This window comes from Prionailurus viverrinus, chromosome B3, assembly GCF_022837055.1.
Source record: "Prionailurus viverrinus isolate Anna chromosome B3, UM_Priviv_1.0, whole genome shotgun sequence".
NCBI lineage: Eukaryota > Metazoa > Chordata > Mammalia > Carnivora > Felidae > Prionailurus > Prionailurus viverrinus.
In genome coordinates this window covers 35,683,059-35,701,041 of record NC_062566.1, presented here as the reverse complement: position 1 = coordinate 35,701,041, position 17,983 = coordinate 35,683,059, and the positions used below count along the sequence as shown (strand labels likewise).

At 49.6% G+C, this 17,983-nt stretch overlaps 1 protein-coding gene across 10 annotated transcripts; it reads right to left on the bottom strand.

The window, feature by feature from the left end:
• Positions 1-910: 910 nt before the first annotated feature.
• PIF1 (PIF1 5'-to-3' DNA helicase) lies at positions 911-17,947 on the bottom strand. Of its 10 annotated transcripts, none has more exons than XM_047862445.1 (14): positions 17,612-17,944; positions 17,314-17,439; positions 7,667-8,243; positions 6,587-6,719; positions 6,376-6,501; positions 6,096-6,249; positions 5,890-6,004; positions 5,707-5,813; positions 4,206-4,345; positions 3,747-3,853; positions 2,970-3,057; positions 2,702-2,847; positions 1,836-2,027; positions 911-1,624 (listed from the first exon to the last, which is right to left on the bottom strand). In XM_047862445.1, exons 2-14 carry the CDS (start codon positions 17,424-17,426, stop codon positions 1,565-1,567), a joined length of 2,058 nt encoding a protein of 685 aa, XP_047718401.1. In that variant the 5' UTR covers positions 17,427-17,439; positions 17,612-17,944; the 3' UTR covers positions 911-1,564. The 10 variants fall into 10 exon arrangements, with proteins under 10 accessions (XP_047718401.1, XP_047718402.1, XP_047718403.1 ...); XM_047862446.1 differs by having other exon boundaries at positions 17,319-17,439; XM_047862447.1 differs by lacking the exons at positions 17,314-17,439; positions 17,612-17,944 and adding an exon at positions 13,507-13,638.
• Positions 17,948-17,983: the final 36 nt, after the last annotated feature.

Below are 17,983 nucleotides of genomic sequence, written 5' to 3'. Positions count from 1 at the left end.
ATGAAGCCCATGGGGAAGGTCTGAGGATCCATAGCTCCTCCGAAGCACCATAGCACTGAGCTGCCCTACCCGTGGTCTCCACCATTTAACTAGACACTCCTTGAGCACCTGCTCTGTGTGCTGGGGCCTCTGCTGGCTCTTGAAGACAAGGATAAATGCTCTCAGGTACCCAGAATTCATGTCTTCCTGCAACCAGCATGGTTTCACTCTTTACCGTTGTCAACTTCATATTTAAAATACATTTACTCATAAGCAGGGAACCTTAGTTTTAGCCAAACTGTAAGGGCCCCTCAGCAATTTCCACCTGACTCTTTGAACAACTGAAGTTAGTTTGCTAATGATCCTTTCCCAATTGGAACATTCAAGCTGGAGCCTCAGCAAGGCACAAAATAAAAAAGTTGCAACTGAGATCCCCAGCACTCAGTCATTGTGACAGGCCCATTTCCTACCATGTGAATTTTCTTGTGTGCCTTTGTCTGACTACTGGGCAACGGTGATTCACCTTGTCATTTCGTTGTGAGTCTCAATCTTGGGTAACTCAGCTTTCCAAATAACCGGTGATCCTAATAAAAGCTCATATAAGGGTACCGTGAGCTCAGCCATCGTGATGTAAACAAACACCTCTGTGTTGTACCCACAGGGAGAGGGCCATGGCAACACATATAGCCAGTGCCTCAGGCAGGGATGTGCCTTTGAGAGAGAGTGAGCATGTGAGAGTGAGAGATGGGCAGAGGGAGAGGCAGAGATAGAATCTTAAGTAGGCTCTATGCCCAGTGCAAAGCCCAATGTGGGGATCAACCTCATTACCATGATCATGACCTCAGTGGAAATCAAGAGTTGGACGCTTAACGAACTGAGCCCCATGGGATGTCTTCTTAAGGAGAGCAGAAGACTCAACTCAGAGTCCTTACACAATTCACAAGTTTATTTGTCCTAAATAAATACGATCTGAGAACATCCATCTCAATACCCCTAAATATGATTTCTTCTCCAAAAAGGGAGCTTAAGATAACAGGCACATGGTTTGCATTGCGTGTTCTCAGGTTAAGCTCAGGAGAGTGTGTGTCCTGGCTTGTGCTATCCTGGGCCTAGCTGTGATGAAAACCCCAGGTTCCTTTCTCTGTGTGGGGCCTGTATTTGGCCTGAGTCTCCCAGTTCAGGACTGTTATAGCCTGTTCCTGCTCCTGAAGCACCTGTCTTCACTGCCTCTCCTCTCTGCAGCCCAAAGAGGGCAGCATTCACAACCGTGTGGCCCTGGGCTAGCCCTCACAGAGAGCTTTGTCCTATAACACCAGGTGCCACCATAAGCCCTTTCCCAGTTGGCACAGAAAGGGTTACTCCTGTCCCTGGAAGTAGCTTACCCAGGGCAAAGGGAGAAACTGAGGCAGAGCTGGAAAAGGGGTAAGAAGTAGTCTCCCTTGAACCTGGACCAGGAAAGACCAGGAGGCTGAGAGCCCTAACGAAGGAGAAAGGGTTGACTATCTTCCCCAAGTTATCTTCAGAGGCCCTGGCCCACTAGGGAGGAAGAAGTAGGGGAGACCATCATTTGTCTTCTCTTTGAGGCTCAAACGTTTGGGTCCTCATTCTCTTGGTCTGAGGCTGCCTCATCATCATTTGGAGACTTCTGGATCAGAGACAGAGAAAGCCAGTCATCGGTTCATGCTGTCCCCTAAGGCCACAGCCCAGGGGCCAGCATCTCCTTCTTCTTGCCCCTGTTCCCAACAGAGCCAGAGAAGGCTCTGCCATCCCTACCCCAGGATCCCTTGGCCTTGCCTCTGTCCTAGTTCCCAGGCTTCCCACGCTATATGGCCCACCATCGGGTGATTCCATCTTACCATCTTGAGGCTCCTGCCCCTCTGCAGAGTGGCATAGAAGCTCAGCACACGAGGGTCACAGCGAACCACCATGGGATCAAAGTCCAGCACACGCAGGCCCTGCAGACTGCGGGCCCGGGAAAGGGCCACATAGGCCTGGCCACTGGCAAACACTCGGCCCAGAGAGATCTCCACGCAATCCAGGGTCATGCCCTGGGGGAATGGGGAGACACAGCTGGAGCCAGCTCACCCTGAAATCCCTTGTGCCCAAGAGCCTGACCCCACCTACACCAGTCCAGCTACTGCCTCTGGAGCTCCTCACCCAGTCTAGAGATTCTCAAGGCAGAGGGACAGATTGACAGCAGCTGAGTGTCTGAGTGGGAGGTCCAAGAGACACAAATTCAGTAGAGGGATGGTGGTGAAAGGAAAGAGCACAGGCCTGGGTCAGACAAGCATGGAAATGAATCCTGGATCTGCCTCTCACTCTCTGTGTAACTTTGGGCAAGTTACTTAACTGCTCTGAGCTTTAGTTTTCTCTTCTGTAGAACAGGAATGATGGTCACATCTATACCTCGCACAGTTGTAAGGATTAAATTTAACATCTGGTAGTGCCTCACAAAATGGCAGAATAGGAGATTATGTGTTTGGGAAAGGGAGAGGAAGCAGGATGGGAAATGCACTAAAGAAAGGTTAATTCTGCCACTGGTGTGGAACTTTGACTACACTTGATCTTAGCCAAAAGGCCGAGAAGCGATGGTCTGGAACTTTCTATCCAGAGCAAACTCAACCTCCATAAAGCCTTTAAGAACCCCCTTCAACATGCCCTAGGTCTATTCAGTCCCCCCGTCTGCCCTGCCCTGTCCCCGTCCCCCACACTGACTGCTCACCTGGCTCTTGTGGATAGATATTGCCCAGGCCAGCTGGAGGGGCAGCTGCTGCCGACTGAGGAGTTGGCCGCCAGTGGCCTGCACCGTCCAGCGGTCAGCATGGATGACCTCGGTGACTCCACATAGGAACCGCACCTGGGGCAGCCCTGAGGGAGGTGTGGAGAAATCCCACCTTTCAGCCCTGCTTCAGGGCTCAGAGGTGAGGAGCAGGCCTTCTCCTCCTCACGTACCCCAACCCAAGCTGTAGGACTGCTCCCCCACTGCCTACCTCTCCCCTCTGTCTCGAACCCAACAACCACCCCACGGGCACCATTCACCAGGCCTCGGGACACCGCTAAGTTCTTCACCAACATCACCTGCAAGAGAAAGAGGACTTGACCCATGGAGAACAGCCCATTCCTATGCCCTGCCTCAGTTCCAGACTTGCTGTAGCAGTCCCAGGAGGCTGGGGGCACTCATGGAGGGGCACTAAGACCTAATCCTTAACTCTGCCATCTGCTGACTGTGACCCCTATGGCAAGCTGCTTTATTTTCCCCGGTCTCAGTTGCACCTAATGTCAAAGTGGAATGACATTTGCTGTTTGCCTCAGGAAGAGGGAAAGAGCAATAACGTAACAGACCTCACATGGCTCTGAAAATGATCATGTCTGTTATGCGATATGTGTATGGGCCGCAATCATGAGGGACAGCCCCAGGTCCTGCCACCCCTCTCCAGCCCTTAAGTGCCCTTCGGAACCCAAGGCAAGTCTCCCATTTGGCCCACCCCAACACCATGGGAAGAAGCAGGGCTCTTTCACACTACACAGATGTGGAAACTGATCTTCAGCAAGAGAAAGGGACTTGTCCAAAGCATTGCTGCTGGTGCTCCCAGGCCTAGCAAGAGGAGGGCAGTGGGAGGCTGAAGATGGGAAGGTGGGTAGAAGTGGGAGGGAGGGAGTTCACTGGGGTCACAGCTAGGCTTTCTGGCTGTGAAGCAGCCTGGGGAGAGGTGCAAGGACAGGAGAGGCCCAGGCTTTCAGGGTCTTGGCCCTGCTTCCCAACTCACCTGGGCCCCCAGCTTTAGTTGAAGGATCTGGCTAACAGGACAATGGGCATCCAGGGTTCGGGCTTGCTCAGGGTCACTGTCCATGGCCTTAAAGCTGTGTACCTCACCTAGGAAAAAAGAGTTGGGCAAACAGATTACAAGTCACTGACTTGTGGTTCAGTTTCCAAAAACATGTATTAGACCAGGGTATGGAAGGAGGTAGTGGGGACAGTTCAGGCAAGCCAGGGCTTTTGAATCAGGAGCCTGGGTTCAAGTCTTACTTCCAACATTTACTAGTTCGGTGACCTTGACCCATTCAAAGTCCTGCCTCTCCAAGTCACAGTTACATCTACAAATGTAAAGGCCTTTAAGGCCAGAGAAGTTAGGGGCCTAAATATCCAAGCTGTTGGGGGAGGAGGGCCCACATGTGCCTGACGGCTTCTCCCAGATGGTCTTGCCCAGCCCTGGCTCCCTGCTCACCTGGCAGTTCCTGCAGTCGCCTCTCATTGGTGAGGGCCACATCATCCTGGTGAGTGCAAAGCCTCGTGGCCACGATCCCATCTCGCCCCACCTTATGGGAGGCTGTGGCCTGGAGCTGGTGGGTCACTTCATCTGAGCACCTGTAGAGGCTAGGCTGTCAGGGCAGAGCACCCCCCTGAACACCAGGGAAGGCAGGGCACAGAGCTGATATGGCCCAAGCAATAGGTCATGGGTCAGGCTTAGGGATTAGAAAGGGTCACCAGGGCAAAATGTGCTGGCCCCCAGGCTGACCAAGTTGCCCTTCCCCACTCAGACCCCAGACATGGAGAATGATCATGGGCAGGCTCCCTTCCCTGTGAATGCCTCCAGGTAGGAGCTAGCCACCCTCCCACCCCGGTGCTCCAGAGGAAGTTGGATATGATGAGTGAGCATAGGCCAGAAGTTTAAAGGACCTAGACAAGGTGCTGATGTCGAAAACCTGTCATACTGGTAGCCTATAATCAAATCAGTCTCCAGGCTACTATCTTCTAGCCTCTTGCTAGCTGCTTTGGGGACAAAAATCTAGTGCGTATGTATGTGTGTGTGTGTGTGTGTGTGTGTGTGTGTGTGTGTGTGTGTTTAAAGTTTATTTAATAAATCTGTACACCCAATGTGGCGCTTGAACTGGGGACCTCAAGATTAAGAATCACATGCTTCTCCGACTGACCCGGCCAGGTGCCCCTAGCCGGTGTTTCTATCTCAAGCTTTCCTCCACACGAGAAAGCCTGGGAACAACAGCAAATCAGGTGGAAGAAGGGGGAAAAAACGGGACCATCTCTCACTGCTCTGCCAGTCAGCCTTCCTCTTGTTCCCCACACATGCTGGTGTATGCTATGCACCTTCCTACCTGCCTCCTCTGTCTGACAGGGGTCTCTAAGCATAGAAAGCCCTTCACCACAACCACTTGCTCCCCATCCCATTTCAGTCTGGTTTTCAAAGCCCAGCTCTGGGCCATGTCTTCCACCTTCCTGTCCTCCTGTCCACTCTCACATTAGACTAGTCCTGGCATTTCAGCCTTTTGTCCTAGCTGGGGTGGGATCATGTCTGCAACCTCCTTCCCTCATCAAGTGACCCCATAGGCTCTGAGAGTGGAAGGAACTTGGGCTTTAGAATCAGGCCAGGTTCAAATCCCAGCCCAGGCACTTACTGGCTGTGACTCTGGGCAAGGTACTTCACCTCTTTGAACCCCTGTTTCGGCATCTGTGAAATAGGAGTGTTAACATCTCTGATTTCCTCTTGTGTGTCCATGTGCCCACACTTCCCTGACACCTACTCTGTGCCAGGGCCTGTGCTGGGTGATGGGGATCCAACCTTGGAGGAGGCAGGGTCCCAGTGCTCACATAGTGACCATCTTCTATGGGGCCATGAAGCATTTTTTCCCCCTTCTCTGGATCCCTGTGCTCCCCTGTGACCCACACTTGGATCCTCATCCATGGCCCCTTCTCTGTTCACCAGGGCCCACCTTCCCAGCCTGACAGCCTGCAGCAGAGAGATGAAGGTCTGGTCTGCCTGCCTCCACACCTCGGTCAGCTCCAGGGTCACTGGGACACATCTTCTCCAGCTCTTGGCCTGGTGTGGGGAGAGTAGGGGTATTAGGGAGAAGAGCAGACATCTATGGAGGACAGGGCTAGAGGGTGAGTGATACCTGAAAGCAGAACTTTGGGGGCTGGGAGCCCTTGGTTACAGGTGGCAGCTGCAGGAAGTCCCCACAGATGATGAGCTGGATCCCTCCAAATGGTTTGTTCTGCTGCCGGATAGCTCTGGAGAGGAGCATGGGGTACTTTAGGAGCTGGGATGGACAGGTTCCATATGGAAAACCACCAGAACACAGCCCTTACTGCATATACTCACCTGGCCACGGCTTCCAGCTTGTCAAACAGGTCGGCCTCCACCATGGAGATCTCATCAATGACGAGCCGCTGGCAGTTCAGCCAGCCCTGCCGCACAGCTGGCCGCTGAGCCAGGGCTACACATTGGGCCAGAGGAGCCTGGCCTGAGCCAATGCCTGTGAGTGATGTGAGAGAGAGTATTTAGCCTGAGACCATGGCCCTGGCCCAACCCTAACCCCCTCTCCCTCCCTTCTCAGAGGCCTGGCTTGCTTCCAGCTCAAGCCCTAGAGGTTCCTACTTACCTGCAAAGGCATGGAGAGTGGTACCCCCGATGTGGCAGGCTGCCACCCCAGTGCTGGCAGTAGCCACAGTACCTGTGGGAGGCAGCAAGCCCAGGATACGCTTCAGCAGATAAGACTTCCCTGTCCCTGGGCAGAGGGTAAAGTCAGGGTCACCTTCTCCTCCACTGTATCCCACCTCCATTCCCCCAGCCCCTATTCTGCCCTCCACTACCTGCACTCCCAGTGAAGAAGATGCTCTGGCCTTTCAGGACAACCCTCAGCACAGCAGCCTGTTCTTCAGAAAGCTGTGGTTTGCTCGGGGGCAAGCTCAGCCTCTTCACAGGCAAGGGCCACTTTGGGGCTTCCTATGGGGGGACAGGACTCAGAGCTTCCTACCACCCCTTAGGCATTGCCCCTCCCTTCTTAGCTTGCCCACAATGCTAGGTCTCTGCTGGCTTCACTCCTTGAAGCCCCTCCACTGATCCCTGGTGCCCGGATTACTTCATTAAGTAGGTCTAAGGGAGGTCCAGACCTCCCTCAGCTCCCTCCCCTGGTTTCCCTAAATCTCCTGGTTCTCTCACAGGTCCTTCCTTCTCACTTCTCTTTCTGTCACAAACCTGTCTCTCTCACTTCAAAATACCCCAGCAATGGGGTGCCTGGCTGGCTCAGTTGGTGGAGCATGTGACTCTTGACCTCAGAGTCCTGAGTTCAAGCCCCACAATGGATGTGAGGCCTACTTTAAAAAAAAAAAAAAAAAAAAAGTAAACAAAACAAAATACCCCAGCAAAACCCTGCCTGGACAGGGCCCCTTTCTTGTTCCATCTCCATCCTTTCACCAGCTTAGTCTTGAACCCCTGTAGTCTACCATCCATCTGCCCCAGTTCACAAACCCACCAGGCTTTGCACACCGCCCCCCCCCCCCCTCCCAAATATGATCAGACCCGTTGGCTGCCCAGACACTGCTGACCAATTCTTTTTTTCAAAAGCTTCTCTCCTTCTCCAGGCTGAATAGCTTCCTACTTTTTCTTCTAAAGTCACCTTTCTTTCTAGGCCTCCTTCTCTTTCCCTTTTAACGTGACCTGGGCCTCTTTTCCCATTCTAGTTTACTCAGGAATTGCACTATGGGAAATACGCACAACCCTCATCTCTCTGTCATCCTCCTATGTCTGATGGGCATCTCCTCTGAGATAACCAGCAACCTCCTCGAATACTGCCACTATCCTCCCCCCACCCCCAAACTTTGACCTCCTGGGTCTCTTCCATCTCAGTGGCACACCCACTCCCTAAGGCGTCCCCGCTTTCCGGTCCTCACTTTGCTGGGCTCAGATCTCGCCCGGAGTTCCCTCAGCCGCTTCACGGGCGTGGCGTGCGGGACGCCGGTGGGCGCCGCGCGCCGCAACTCCTCCGGCTGCACTGGGCTGATGGTGACGAAGTCTCGGGGCCGCGGGCCAAGCAGCTGTGCGCGGGCGGAGGCCGGTCCGGGGCCCGGGGCTGCGGCCAGCTTGAGACGCAGCGTGCGCAGGAAGCGTCGCAGGCGGTCGGGGGGGCAGTCGGAGAGCAGCAGCTGCACAGCGCCCGCGCGGGGAGCGCCGTCGACTGGGAGCCGTAGTGTGCTGCGCCCGGCCGCTGCGAAGCGCGTGAAGAGGCGCGCCGCCCTCAGGGGGAAGCAGCGCGGCCGCCCCGCGGGCCCAGGCGCTTGCAGCCGCAGCAGCAACTCGCGGCGCTCATTTCGTCCCAGGCTCAGCTCCGCGGTGCGTAGGGCCTGGCGCTTTCGCGGCTGCCCGCTGGGGCTCAGCTCCTCCACAGCCACGCGACACCGCAGCTCTGCGTCCTCGAATTCCACTGGCGCTGCCTCGGTGCCCGACAGCATCTCCACCGCCTCCGGAGGTCTGCAAGAGGCCGGAAGCACAGGGGTCACGAGGACTCTGGGGCATAATAGGTGGTATAGAGACTTTGACGGGAGCCCGGTCAAAGCCAAATAAGGTCACGGAGGTTGTCACTGGTAACACAAAGAGGTCATGGAGACGGTGAGAGACCTGGGCCAACCAGAATTCACAGAGACATTACTCTCCTACGCAGTAATTTCCAGAATGGTGGATGGGCAGCATCAAATGCACCCAGGATTGGAGAGCCTCGGCTGTCTGACAAGCAGGCTCCGTAACAAAAGAGAAACCTGTTTCCAAGAGGCCCAGGGCGGACAAGGGAATCCTCAGTCCTCTCCCAAAGAAGAAGGGGAAGCGCACGAGGAGGGATGAGCAGGGGGCTGACTTGTAATAAGCACCTTCTTTCCTCCAGATATGTTCACTAGTTTATATGCAGCCAGGTCAATCTATTTCCCGTGTACAGAAATGGAAACAGACTGAGGGGTTACAACGACTGGTAGGAGTCAGGGTTAGTGTGATTCCGCAGCTCTGACTCTTCTTCCCAATCTCTAAGGTGGGCATAGGGTGGAGAATATTTGCCGGCGAAAATCTCGAGGGATCCTGGGGCCCAGGAATCCCTGTTTCTTCCGTCTGACCCACTCGTCTGCACCCTCCCGGCAGAGACCTTTTGAAAAAAGCAGAACTTTGTCTCCCACCTCTGGGATCGCGTGGACACTCACTTGCACCGGCACTCGGAGGAACGCGCTGAGCAGAGCCGGCCAGTTAACTAAACTTGGGCACTAGGAACTTTCAAATCTAGGAGTAGAGAATCATCCTATCACCGGCCGGATCTTTAAATTCTCCAGCCAATCAGAGGCAGGGGCGTGACAACGGGCGTCTTTCATTGGGTTCCAACTCCCAGAGCTTGGGCTGTACCAATCGCAAGCTGGAGGAAGGAGGCTTGTAGTGGTGGGCGAGCATACCAAAGCCGGTGGACCAGTGGAAGTGGAAAGGGGCGGAGGGCTGCAGCAAGGCGATGCGTGGTGTCGCGTCACACAACGCGGCTTGAAGATTTGTTTTCAGAACGGTGCCTCCAACACACTTTTTCTCTGCTTTAGCCCCCGCACAGCGGCTGAACTTGGCCTTGGGGGATGAGCTGCTTCTGATCCCTCCCACCCGTGTTTACCTTCACCTGGCGCTTGCCGATTCCTGGACCCCTGGGCCGACCACCCAAAGGCCTGTCGCTTCCTCTGCCCCCGCCCCCTACCCCTCTTTTCATCCTTCTCTGCCTCTGTAAGGGTCACTTTATGCATTTGTCTCCAAGCAGGCTGAGGCCCATCGTTCAGGAATTCCTAGACCTGTGTCAGGTGCTCAGGGAGTACAAAGGAAGCATGTGAGCCTCTGTCTTCAGGGAGTTCGTATCCCTTTTGTCAAATGCACTGGCTGCTTAGAGAATGTATTTTTAATTATCTTTTCAACCCCCTCATTGACGCTTCTAATTACATAGCTGGAAGGGATCTTACTGGTGAGTCAGCCCCCTCCTTTATTGGCTTGTCCTCATTTTTCAAATGAGGAAACCAAGGCTCCAGGAGATTTTACCAAAGATCACATAGCTTGTAGATAGCAAAGCAAAGCCTTGAACCCAAGTCTAACCCAGCGTGAACACCTGCTGTTTAACTATTATGCCACACTGCTCCCAGGTGACTCGTCTAATTTCATGAAGGGAATCCAGGCCTGGACTGGAAGCTCAGCTCCTGACAGCTGCTGCCATGACCCAGCCCTGCCAGTTAGATGTTACTCTAAGCAAGTTTACTTTGTTTCCTCATATATAAAAATGGTCAAAGATGAAATTTTTCATTGATTGTAGAACTCTGTGGCTATACTAAAAACCATTGAACTGATGCTTTAAATGGGCAAATTTTTTGGCATATGAATTATATCTCAATAAAACTGTTAGAAAAAAAATCAGGAGAAATATTTTTCCTCTTCAGTTCTATCTTGACATATCAGTCCCCAGTGGCATGGGAAAAATCTCAACATCACTGTGGTAGGCAGAATAATGGTCTCCCTAAGATGCCCCCATCCTAATCCCCAGAATTTATGAATATGTTACCTTACATGGCAAAAGAGATTTTGCAGATGTGATAAATTAAGGATCCTGAAATGGAAAGATTATCCTGGATTTTTGGGTGGGCCATGGAATCACAAGCATTCTTATAAAGCAAACAGGAAAGCAAGAGAGAACAGGAGATGAGATAAAGAAGCAGAGGTGTGTGTGAGAAACAGAGAAAGATTTGAAGAGGTTACTGCTGGCTTTGACAGAGAAAAGGGTCCTGAATCAAGACATAGAATACAGGAGGCTTCTAGAAGCTGGAAATGGCAAGAAAGTAGGTTCTTCCTCCCTAGAATCTACAGAATGAACACAGGTCCTGATTTTAGCCCAGTGAGACACATGTCAGACCTCTAGAACTGCAAGATAATAGATTATGTCGCTTTAAGTCACTAAATTTGTGGTAATTTGTTACAGCAGCAACAGCACTAAGAAACAAGTACAGTCACACAACTACAACGTGAAAAGAGCTAGGATTATGAACCCAGGTCTGTTTCTAAAGCCTCTTTCTTCCCGCTACCCTTTGCTCAAAATGGGCCCAGCACACCGACAAACAGCCTGCTTCCTTCCCCTTTCTTTCTGTGCAGTACCCTTGACTGCCTCTAGAGAAGGCACAGACACTTCCACATGGATTTTCCCTGAGTGTTTTTTTTTCCTTTTGGCTTTCAAACTTAAAAAAAAAAAAATTGTACAATGTAAATAACATCAAAATTTTACCATCTTAACCATTTTTTAATGTTTATTTATTTTTGAGAGACAGAGAGGCACTGAGCACGAATGGGGAAGCAGCAGAGAGAGAGGGAGACACAGAATCTGAAGCAGACTCCAGGCTCTGAGATGGCAGCACAGAGCCCGACACGGGGCTCAAACTCAGGAACTGTGAGACCATGACCTGAGCCGAAGTTGATGTTTAACTGATCGACCACCCAGGTGCCCCAGCATCTTAACCATTTAAAAAAAAATTTTTTTTTAATGTTTATTTTTGAGAGAGAGAGAGAGAGAGAGAGAGAGAGAGAGAGAGAACACAAGCAGGGAAGGGGCAGAGAGAGAGAGGGAGACACAGAATCCGAAGCAGGCTCCAGGCTCTGAGCTGTCAGCACAGAGCCCGACGCGGGGCTTGAACTCATGAATGAGATCATGACCTGAGCTGAAGTCAGATGCTTAACTGACTGAGCCACCCAGGTGCCCCTTAACCATTTTTAAGTGTACAACTCATTGCCATTAAGTACTTTCAAGCATTGCATAACCATCACCACTAGTTCTAGAAAATTTTCATCATCCCAAACAAAGTTTGTACCCATGAGAAAATAACTCCCCACTCCTTTCTCCTCTCAGCCCTTGAGAACTCCAGCATTTTATTCTGAACATATTCCAACATAAACAGAAAGGTTGAAAGAATTGTACAGTGAACACCCATAAACCCACCACCAAGATGCTACAATTAATGTTTTATCATGTCTGATCATCTGTCCATCTCAACATTCGTGAATCCATCTATTATGCATTTTGAAGTTGCAGACAACAGTACATTTCATGTCTAAACACTAACATGCATAGCATTAACTAGGGTTTATGCTTTTTTTTTTTTCTTAAGTAGGCTCCACACCCAATGTGGGGACTGAACTCATGACCCCACGATCAAGAGTCAAGTATGCTCTACTGACTGGTCCAGCCAGTTGCCCTAAAGCTTATCTTTTTTTTTTCAAGTCCCCTCCTCCCTTTTAAGTTTATTTATTTTTGAGGGGGGCAGGGGCAGAGAAACAGGGAGACAGAGGATCTGAAGCAGGCTCTGTGTTGACAACAGAGAGCCTGATGTGGGGCTCCAATTCAGGAACCTTGAGGTCAAGACCTGAGCCAAAGTGCAATGCTTAACCGACTGAGCCACCTAGGCACCCCCTAATGCTTGTCTTAAAAAAATTTTTTTTTTAATGTTTATTCATTTTTGAGAGGCAGAGACAGACACAGCATGAGCGAGAGAGGGTCAGAGAGAGAGGGAGACACAGAATCCGAAGGAGGCTCCAGGCTCTGAGCTGTCAGCACAGAGTCCAACGCGGGACTCGAACTCAGGAGCTGTGAGATCATGACCTGAGCTGAAGTTGGACGGAGCAACCCAGGTGCCCTGATGCTTATCTTTTTAATGTAAACTTCACAAATGATGAAATGCACAACTCTTACGCTTATCATGAGAAGAGTTTTGACAAACACGTATATCTGTGCAGCCAAGTCCTTATCAGGATATAAACCATGCTGTATATGGTAGTTACCAGCCACATGTGGCTAATTTTAAATTCAAATGAATTAAAATTAAATGAAATTTAAGCTTCAGTTTTGTTTTTCTAAAGGTTTTATTTTTTATTTATTTTTTTGAGAGAGTGCGCCCATGGGAACGAGCGGAGGAGGGGCAGAGATAGAGAGAGGGAGACATGCTTCACGCTGTCAGCCCATAGCCTGAGGTGGGGCTTGAACCTAAGAACCGTGGGATCATGACCTGAGCCAAAGTTCAATGCTCAATTGACTGAGTCATCCAGGTGCCCTAAAATTCAGTTTTTAAGTCGTACTGGCCACACTTCAAATGCTCATTAGTTGCATGTGGCTAGAAGCTATGGGACATTTTCTTCATTGCACAGTTCTAAGAACATTATCATCACCTAGAAAGTTTCCTCAGGTCACTTTGCACCACTCAATTCCCACCCTCAATCCTCAGGCAACTCTGCTCTAACTTGGTTTTCACCATAAATTTAGTTTGTTCTAAAACTTCTTGTAAATGGAATTATACAATATGTATTGTTTGTGTACAGGTTTCTTTCACTCAGCGTAATTATTTGGAGATTCATCCATGTTGCTGTATCAGTAGTTGGTTCCTTTTTATTGCTAAGCAGTATTCCATCCGTATGGATATACTGTACTAGTTTTCCATTTTACTGTTGATGGATATCTGGGCTTTCTGTGGGTTTATGCTTTAATTTTTAAAAATAAATACCTCAGTGAGGGGCACCTGAATGGCTCAGTTGGTTAAGCTTCAGACTTTGGCTCAGCTCATGATCTCCTGGTGAGTTCCAGTCCCGCGTCAGGATCTGTGCTGACAGCCTGCTTCACATTCTTGGTTTCCCTCTCTCTCTGCCCCTTCCCTGTCTGTCTCTAAAAAATAAACAAACATTAAAAATAAACAAAAATAAATACCTTGGTGAGAAACTGCTGAGTCATCGAACAGGTACACATTTACTTTTATATGAAACTGCCAGAGCTTTTTCCAAAGTGGTATGCCCTCCCAAAGTTTTGTGGGAGCAGCAACAGCGAATCCTTGGAGGGAAAGGAATCAAATGAATAACTGAACGGGGCTTAGCGGTTATTAACGGACCTCAGGCTCCGCCCTCTTTCTCCGTCCTGCCAGTTGGATCCTGATTGGCCCGTGGAGGAGGGAGGCGGAGCCAGAAAAATCTCACGTTTGGGGCCGGACTTCCTCCTTCTCAGCTTTGAGTTTTCCATCCGCCCTGTTTTTCTTACTGCTATCGCCGCAGGGTTAAATTCTAAATGAAGCGCAGCATTGCTCCCGTATCTCTCGCCTAACCCCAAGCCTGATTTTGACGCAAGCTCTCAGGAGTTTTCTTCATTATGAAATTTCCTTCTTGACAACTCTTTCTGTACGTCTTATGCGCTCTCCCTCACCGGTGGTCTTAATTCTAATCGCCAGCTCACTAATAAAAACCCAACAGTGACGTTATCACAGGACTGGGCGGCTTACAGAATGCGTTTTCGGCCATAATCTCATTTGATACTCAAAAGAAGTTTTATGGTCCTTTCTCTCGCCTTAACAACTCTAAGCTTACAGGGACAATTTGTAGAGATGCTGAAATGGTCTTCCAGCTTCCAGAGCACTATTTCACTTGGCATTGCTTCATCACGGGGCAGCTGACACTCATTTATTGAGCCTCTGATACAGGTAACCCTCCTTCCTTGAAATCCTCTTTTTCCACAACACACTCCCCTCGTTTCTTCATACTTCTGCTTCATACTCGTTACTTCATACTTATCGGCTCCTCCTTTGCTAACTCCCTTTTCCTCAACCAGACCTCTCAATGTGGGGAGGACTTTATCTTTTTTTTTCTTTTCCATCTTTTCTAATCCCATGGCTTGATTATCAGCTATATGCTGATTCCCAATATTGTATCTCTAGCCTGCCTTTCTCCCCTGAACTCCAGACTGTCTCCATTTGTCACCACACAGATGCCTAGCAGGCATGTCAAACTTACTTTCTCCAAAACAGAGCTTTTAATCTCCTTCTCCAACACCATACACACCTGTTTTTCTCCTGTCTTCATTTCAGTAAATGCACCACCATACCCTTGATTCCTTCTTTACTTACCACATCTAACCCACCATCAAAACCTGTTCTGCCTACAAAACGTAATTTGGATCTATTCTCTCCGTCTCCACCCCACACCCTAGAGCTAGCAGCCTATCGTCTCTCCCTGGATCTCAGTAGTAGTCTCCTAATGACACTGGATTCCGGGCTTCCACTCTGTCCCCCTACAATCCAGTCCTTTCTCCAAACAGCAGCGGATGGGATCTTTTCAGACATATAAACACATGTTGCTTTTCCCTCCATGGGAAAACCCTCCGTGCCTTTCTAGGCAATTCCTCTTAGAATAAAATCCATAGTCTTTACCACAGCCAACTCCCTCCCTTCCTTCCACTGTGACCTCAAGTCTACCACTTTCTCCCTTACTCAATATGCCTCTGTCACAATAGCCTCCTTGGTGCTCCTTGTACACCCAAAGCCCATTCCTATTCCTGAGTCTTTGCACTTTTTTTTTTTTTTCTCTGCATGAAATACCTTCCTCCAGGGTGCCTGGTTGGCTCAGTTGGTAGAGGACACATCTCTTGATGCTGGGGTCGTGAGTTTGAGCCCTGAGATGGGGGTAGAGTTTACTTTAAAAAATTAAAAATATTTGTTTAAAGGAAGAAAAAAATACATTCCCCCTCAACTCTTTTTGTGGCTGTCTCTGTCTTCATCTTTCAGGTCTCAGCTGAAATATCCATGTATTTACATATATTGTGAAATTAGTACTACAATAGGCTTAGTTAACATCCATCATCTCATAGCTCCAATAAAAACAAAAGAAAACAAATTTCTCCTTGTGATAAGAACTCTTAGGATCTACTCTCTTAACATCTTCCCTATATATCATACAAAGGTATCAACTATAGTCATCATGTTATACATTACAGTCTAGCACTCATTTACCTTATAACTGGAAGTTTGTATCTTTTAACCACTTTCCCCCAATTCCACCCCCTTCCTCACCCCCACCTTACTGTCTCTTGAATCTCTATCTGTCCCTACCATCCTCATAAACACTGGCCTGGTTCAGGCTCCATCACCTTGAACCTGGATTTTCTGTAACAGTTTCCTACACAGTGGGCCTCCCCATCTCTCATGCTCTGTCACCATTCTTCACATAGCAGCCATGAAAATGACTTTTGTCTTTGTTTGGTTTGGTTTGGTTTTTTTATTTCAGAAAGAGTGTGCATGAGCAAGGAGAGGGGCATAGGGAGATAGAATCTTAAGCAGCCTTCACAGCACAGAACCGGTGGACACAGGACTCCATCCCACAACCCTGGGATCATGACCTGAGCTGAAATCAGGAGTCTGATGCTCAACTAAGGCACCCCAAAAATGAGGTTTTAAAATGAAAATCGTGTCCACCCTGCTTCAGTGGCCCCCTGCAATTTGCAGGAAGAATTTCAAATACCTTAGGTCAGCACTTAAGGTCCTTAATGCTCTAGCTCCTGATGCCTCCCCGATGGTACTTTTCTGAAATCTCCCACCACCGCCGCCACCACCACACACACATGACTGCACAAATCTGCCTACAGTTCCCCTAACAAGTCACGATGTTCTACAAAAGTTACTGCTTTTGTAAGATGTCCACCCTAGTGGAATACAACTCAGTCACTCCAGCCCTTCCTCTGGGAAGCAGCTTCCACCATACACTGTGTATTCTTTCATCAGAGCCCTTCTAAGGACTTGTCTACCCTCCTACTGGCTCTTCATCTCTCCAAGGCAGGGCCTGGATCTTGTGAGGCCTGGTCATACAATGCTGCCAAAACATTTAGTAGACAGCACATACTCTGGAGTCAAGGGAGGTTTGAATCCTTGAAACCACCACTCACCAGTCAAGTGACCTTAAACAGGTCTAAGCCTTGGATTCAAGATCTGTTAAACGAATATAACAATTGTATCTATCTCTCGGGTCATTATCTACTTGTGTGAAGATTAAAGGAGATATGTGTGAAGAGTTTAGTACAGTGAGCAGATGACAGAGGCTCCCTAAATTCTTTTGAGTGAATAAATGCCAGGATGAAGTATTGGAAAGCACCCTACTTAAGAGGCCCCCAATAAGTTTTGTTGATTAAATGGTGTACATGCAAAACAGACTCCATCACTTCCACAGCCAAAAACTTTCAATGATTTCCCATTACCCTGAGGTTAAAATATAGTCCCCTCAATACAGCCTTCAAGGCCCTTTCTCAGACACTGAGCTCTGTCAGCTTCTCCAGCTTAGCCACTCCCCCCCCCCCCCCCCCCCCCCCCCCGCCAACACACACTTTACTGTTTCATGCTTCTTTGCCATTGCTTGTACTCTCCCCTCTGTCTAGAATGCCTGTGTTGACCCTTTGTTCTGGTTTTGGTGCCCTTCCTATGTGCATTTATCCTCACATTTAACATATGGTTTTCTCATCTGTTTACACACCTTTCTCTCCTGATGGAGGACAGGAACTCTGGGTCTTGCCATTATCTTCTAGATATTAGTGTAAGGACTGATGATCAAGGCAAAGAAAATATCTGTGTTGAATGAATGCATGTGGTGCGGGAGCAACAACCAGAGGGCCAGCATGGCTCGCTGGATGGGAAAACCGATGCCAAAGTGGTTATCAGTGGCTCACTCCCAAAAGTGACAGAGCTCACTGGATATGAAAACTGACCTTACCCCAACCGAATCATGAGCTGTGCAACAACACAAATTCCTCAGGGTCTCTGGGCTCCTGCAGGTGGAATCTGAGTTTTCAGATAAAGGATCTTCTGAGTCCTCAGGCATGAGGTGCCCAGCTCTGGAGAGGGAATAAACCATACTGAGGGAATAAAACCATGTGGTTGCCATATACATTGACTTTCTCAAATCCATAGCCTGGATTTTCCTCATCCTTTTAGATAAAGGAACCCAGGCCCAGGCATAAAGAAAATGTATGCCCCCATCTTCCTCCCCCTTGGGCCCCAAGCTACCTTTTTCCATGCAGGGCTGTAAGTGGCTTGGGGGCCTGAGGACCAGCAGAAGGCAGTGAAAGGGGAGCTTGGTCAACTGGTGCAGCTGCTGCTATAGCAGCTAGAGCCAAAGGAGGTCACCATTGATCTCACACATACTTAATTCTTCCTGCACAAGCATGCTTGGGCAGGGTTGGCTATGAGAGCTGAGACGGAAAGGGTGGGGGGTAGGAGGGTAGGAGCTGGAGGCTGGGATGTAGCCAGTCACTTTCTCTCTCTGGGCCTCTTTCTCCCAAGTATAAAATGAGGGCGCGCGGTATAACTAACACTCCACTCCCACCCAGCAAGGCTGTCGAGGTTGCAAGATCACCGCTGGATGGGGGTGGGGGTGGG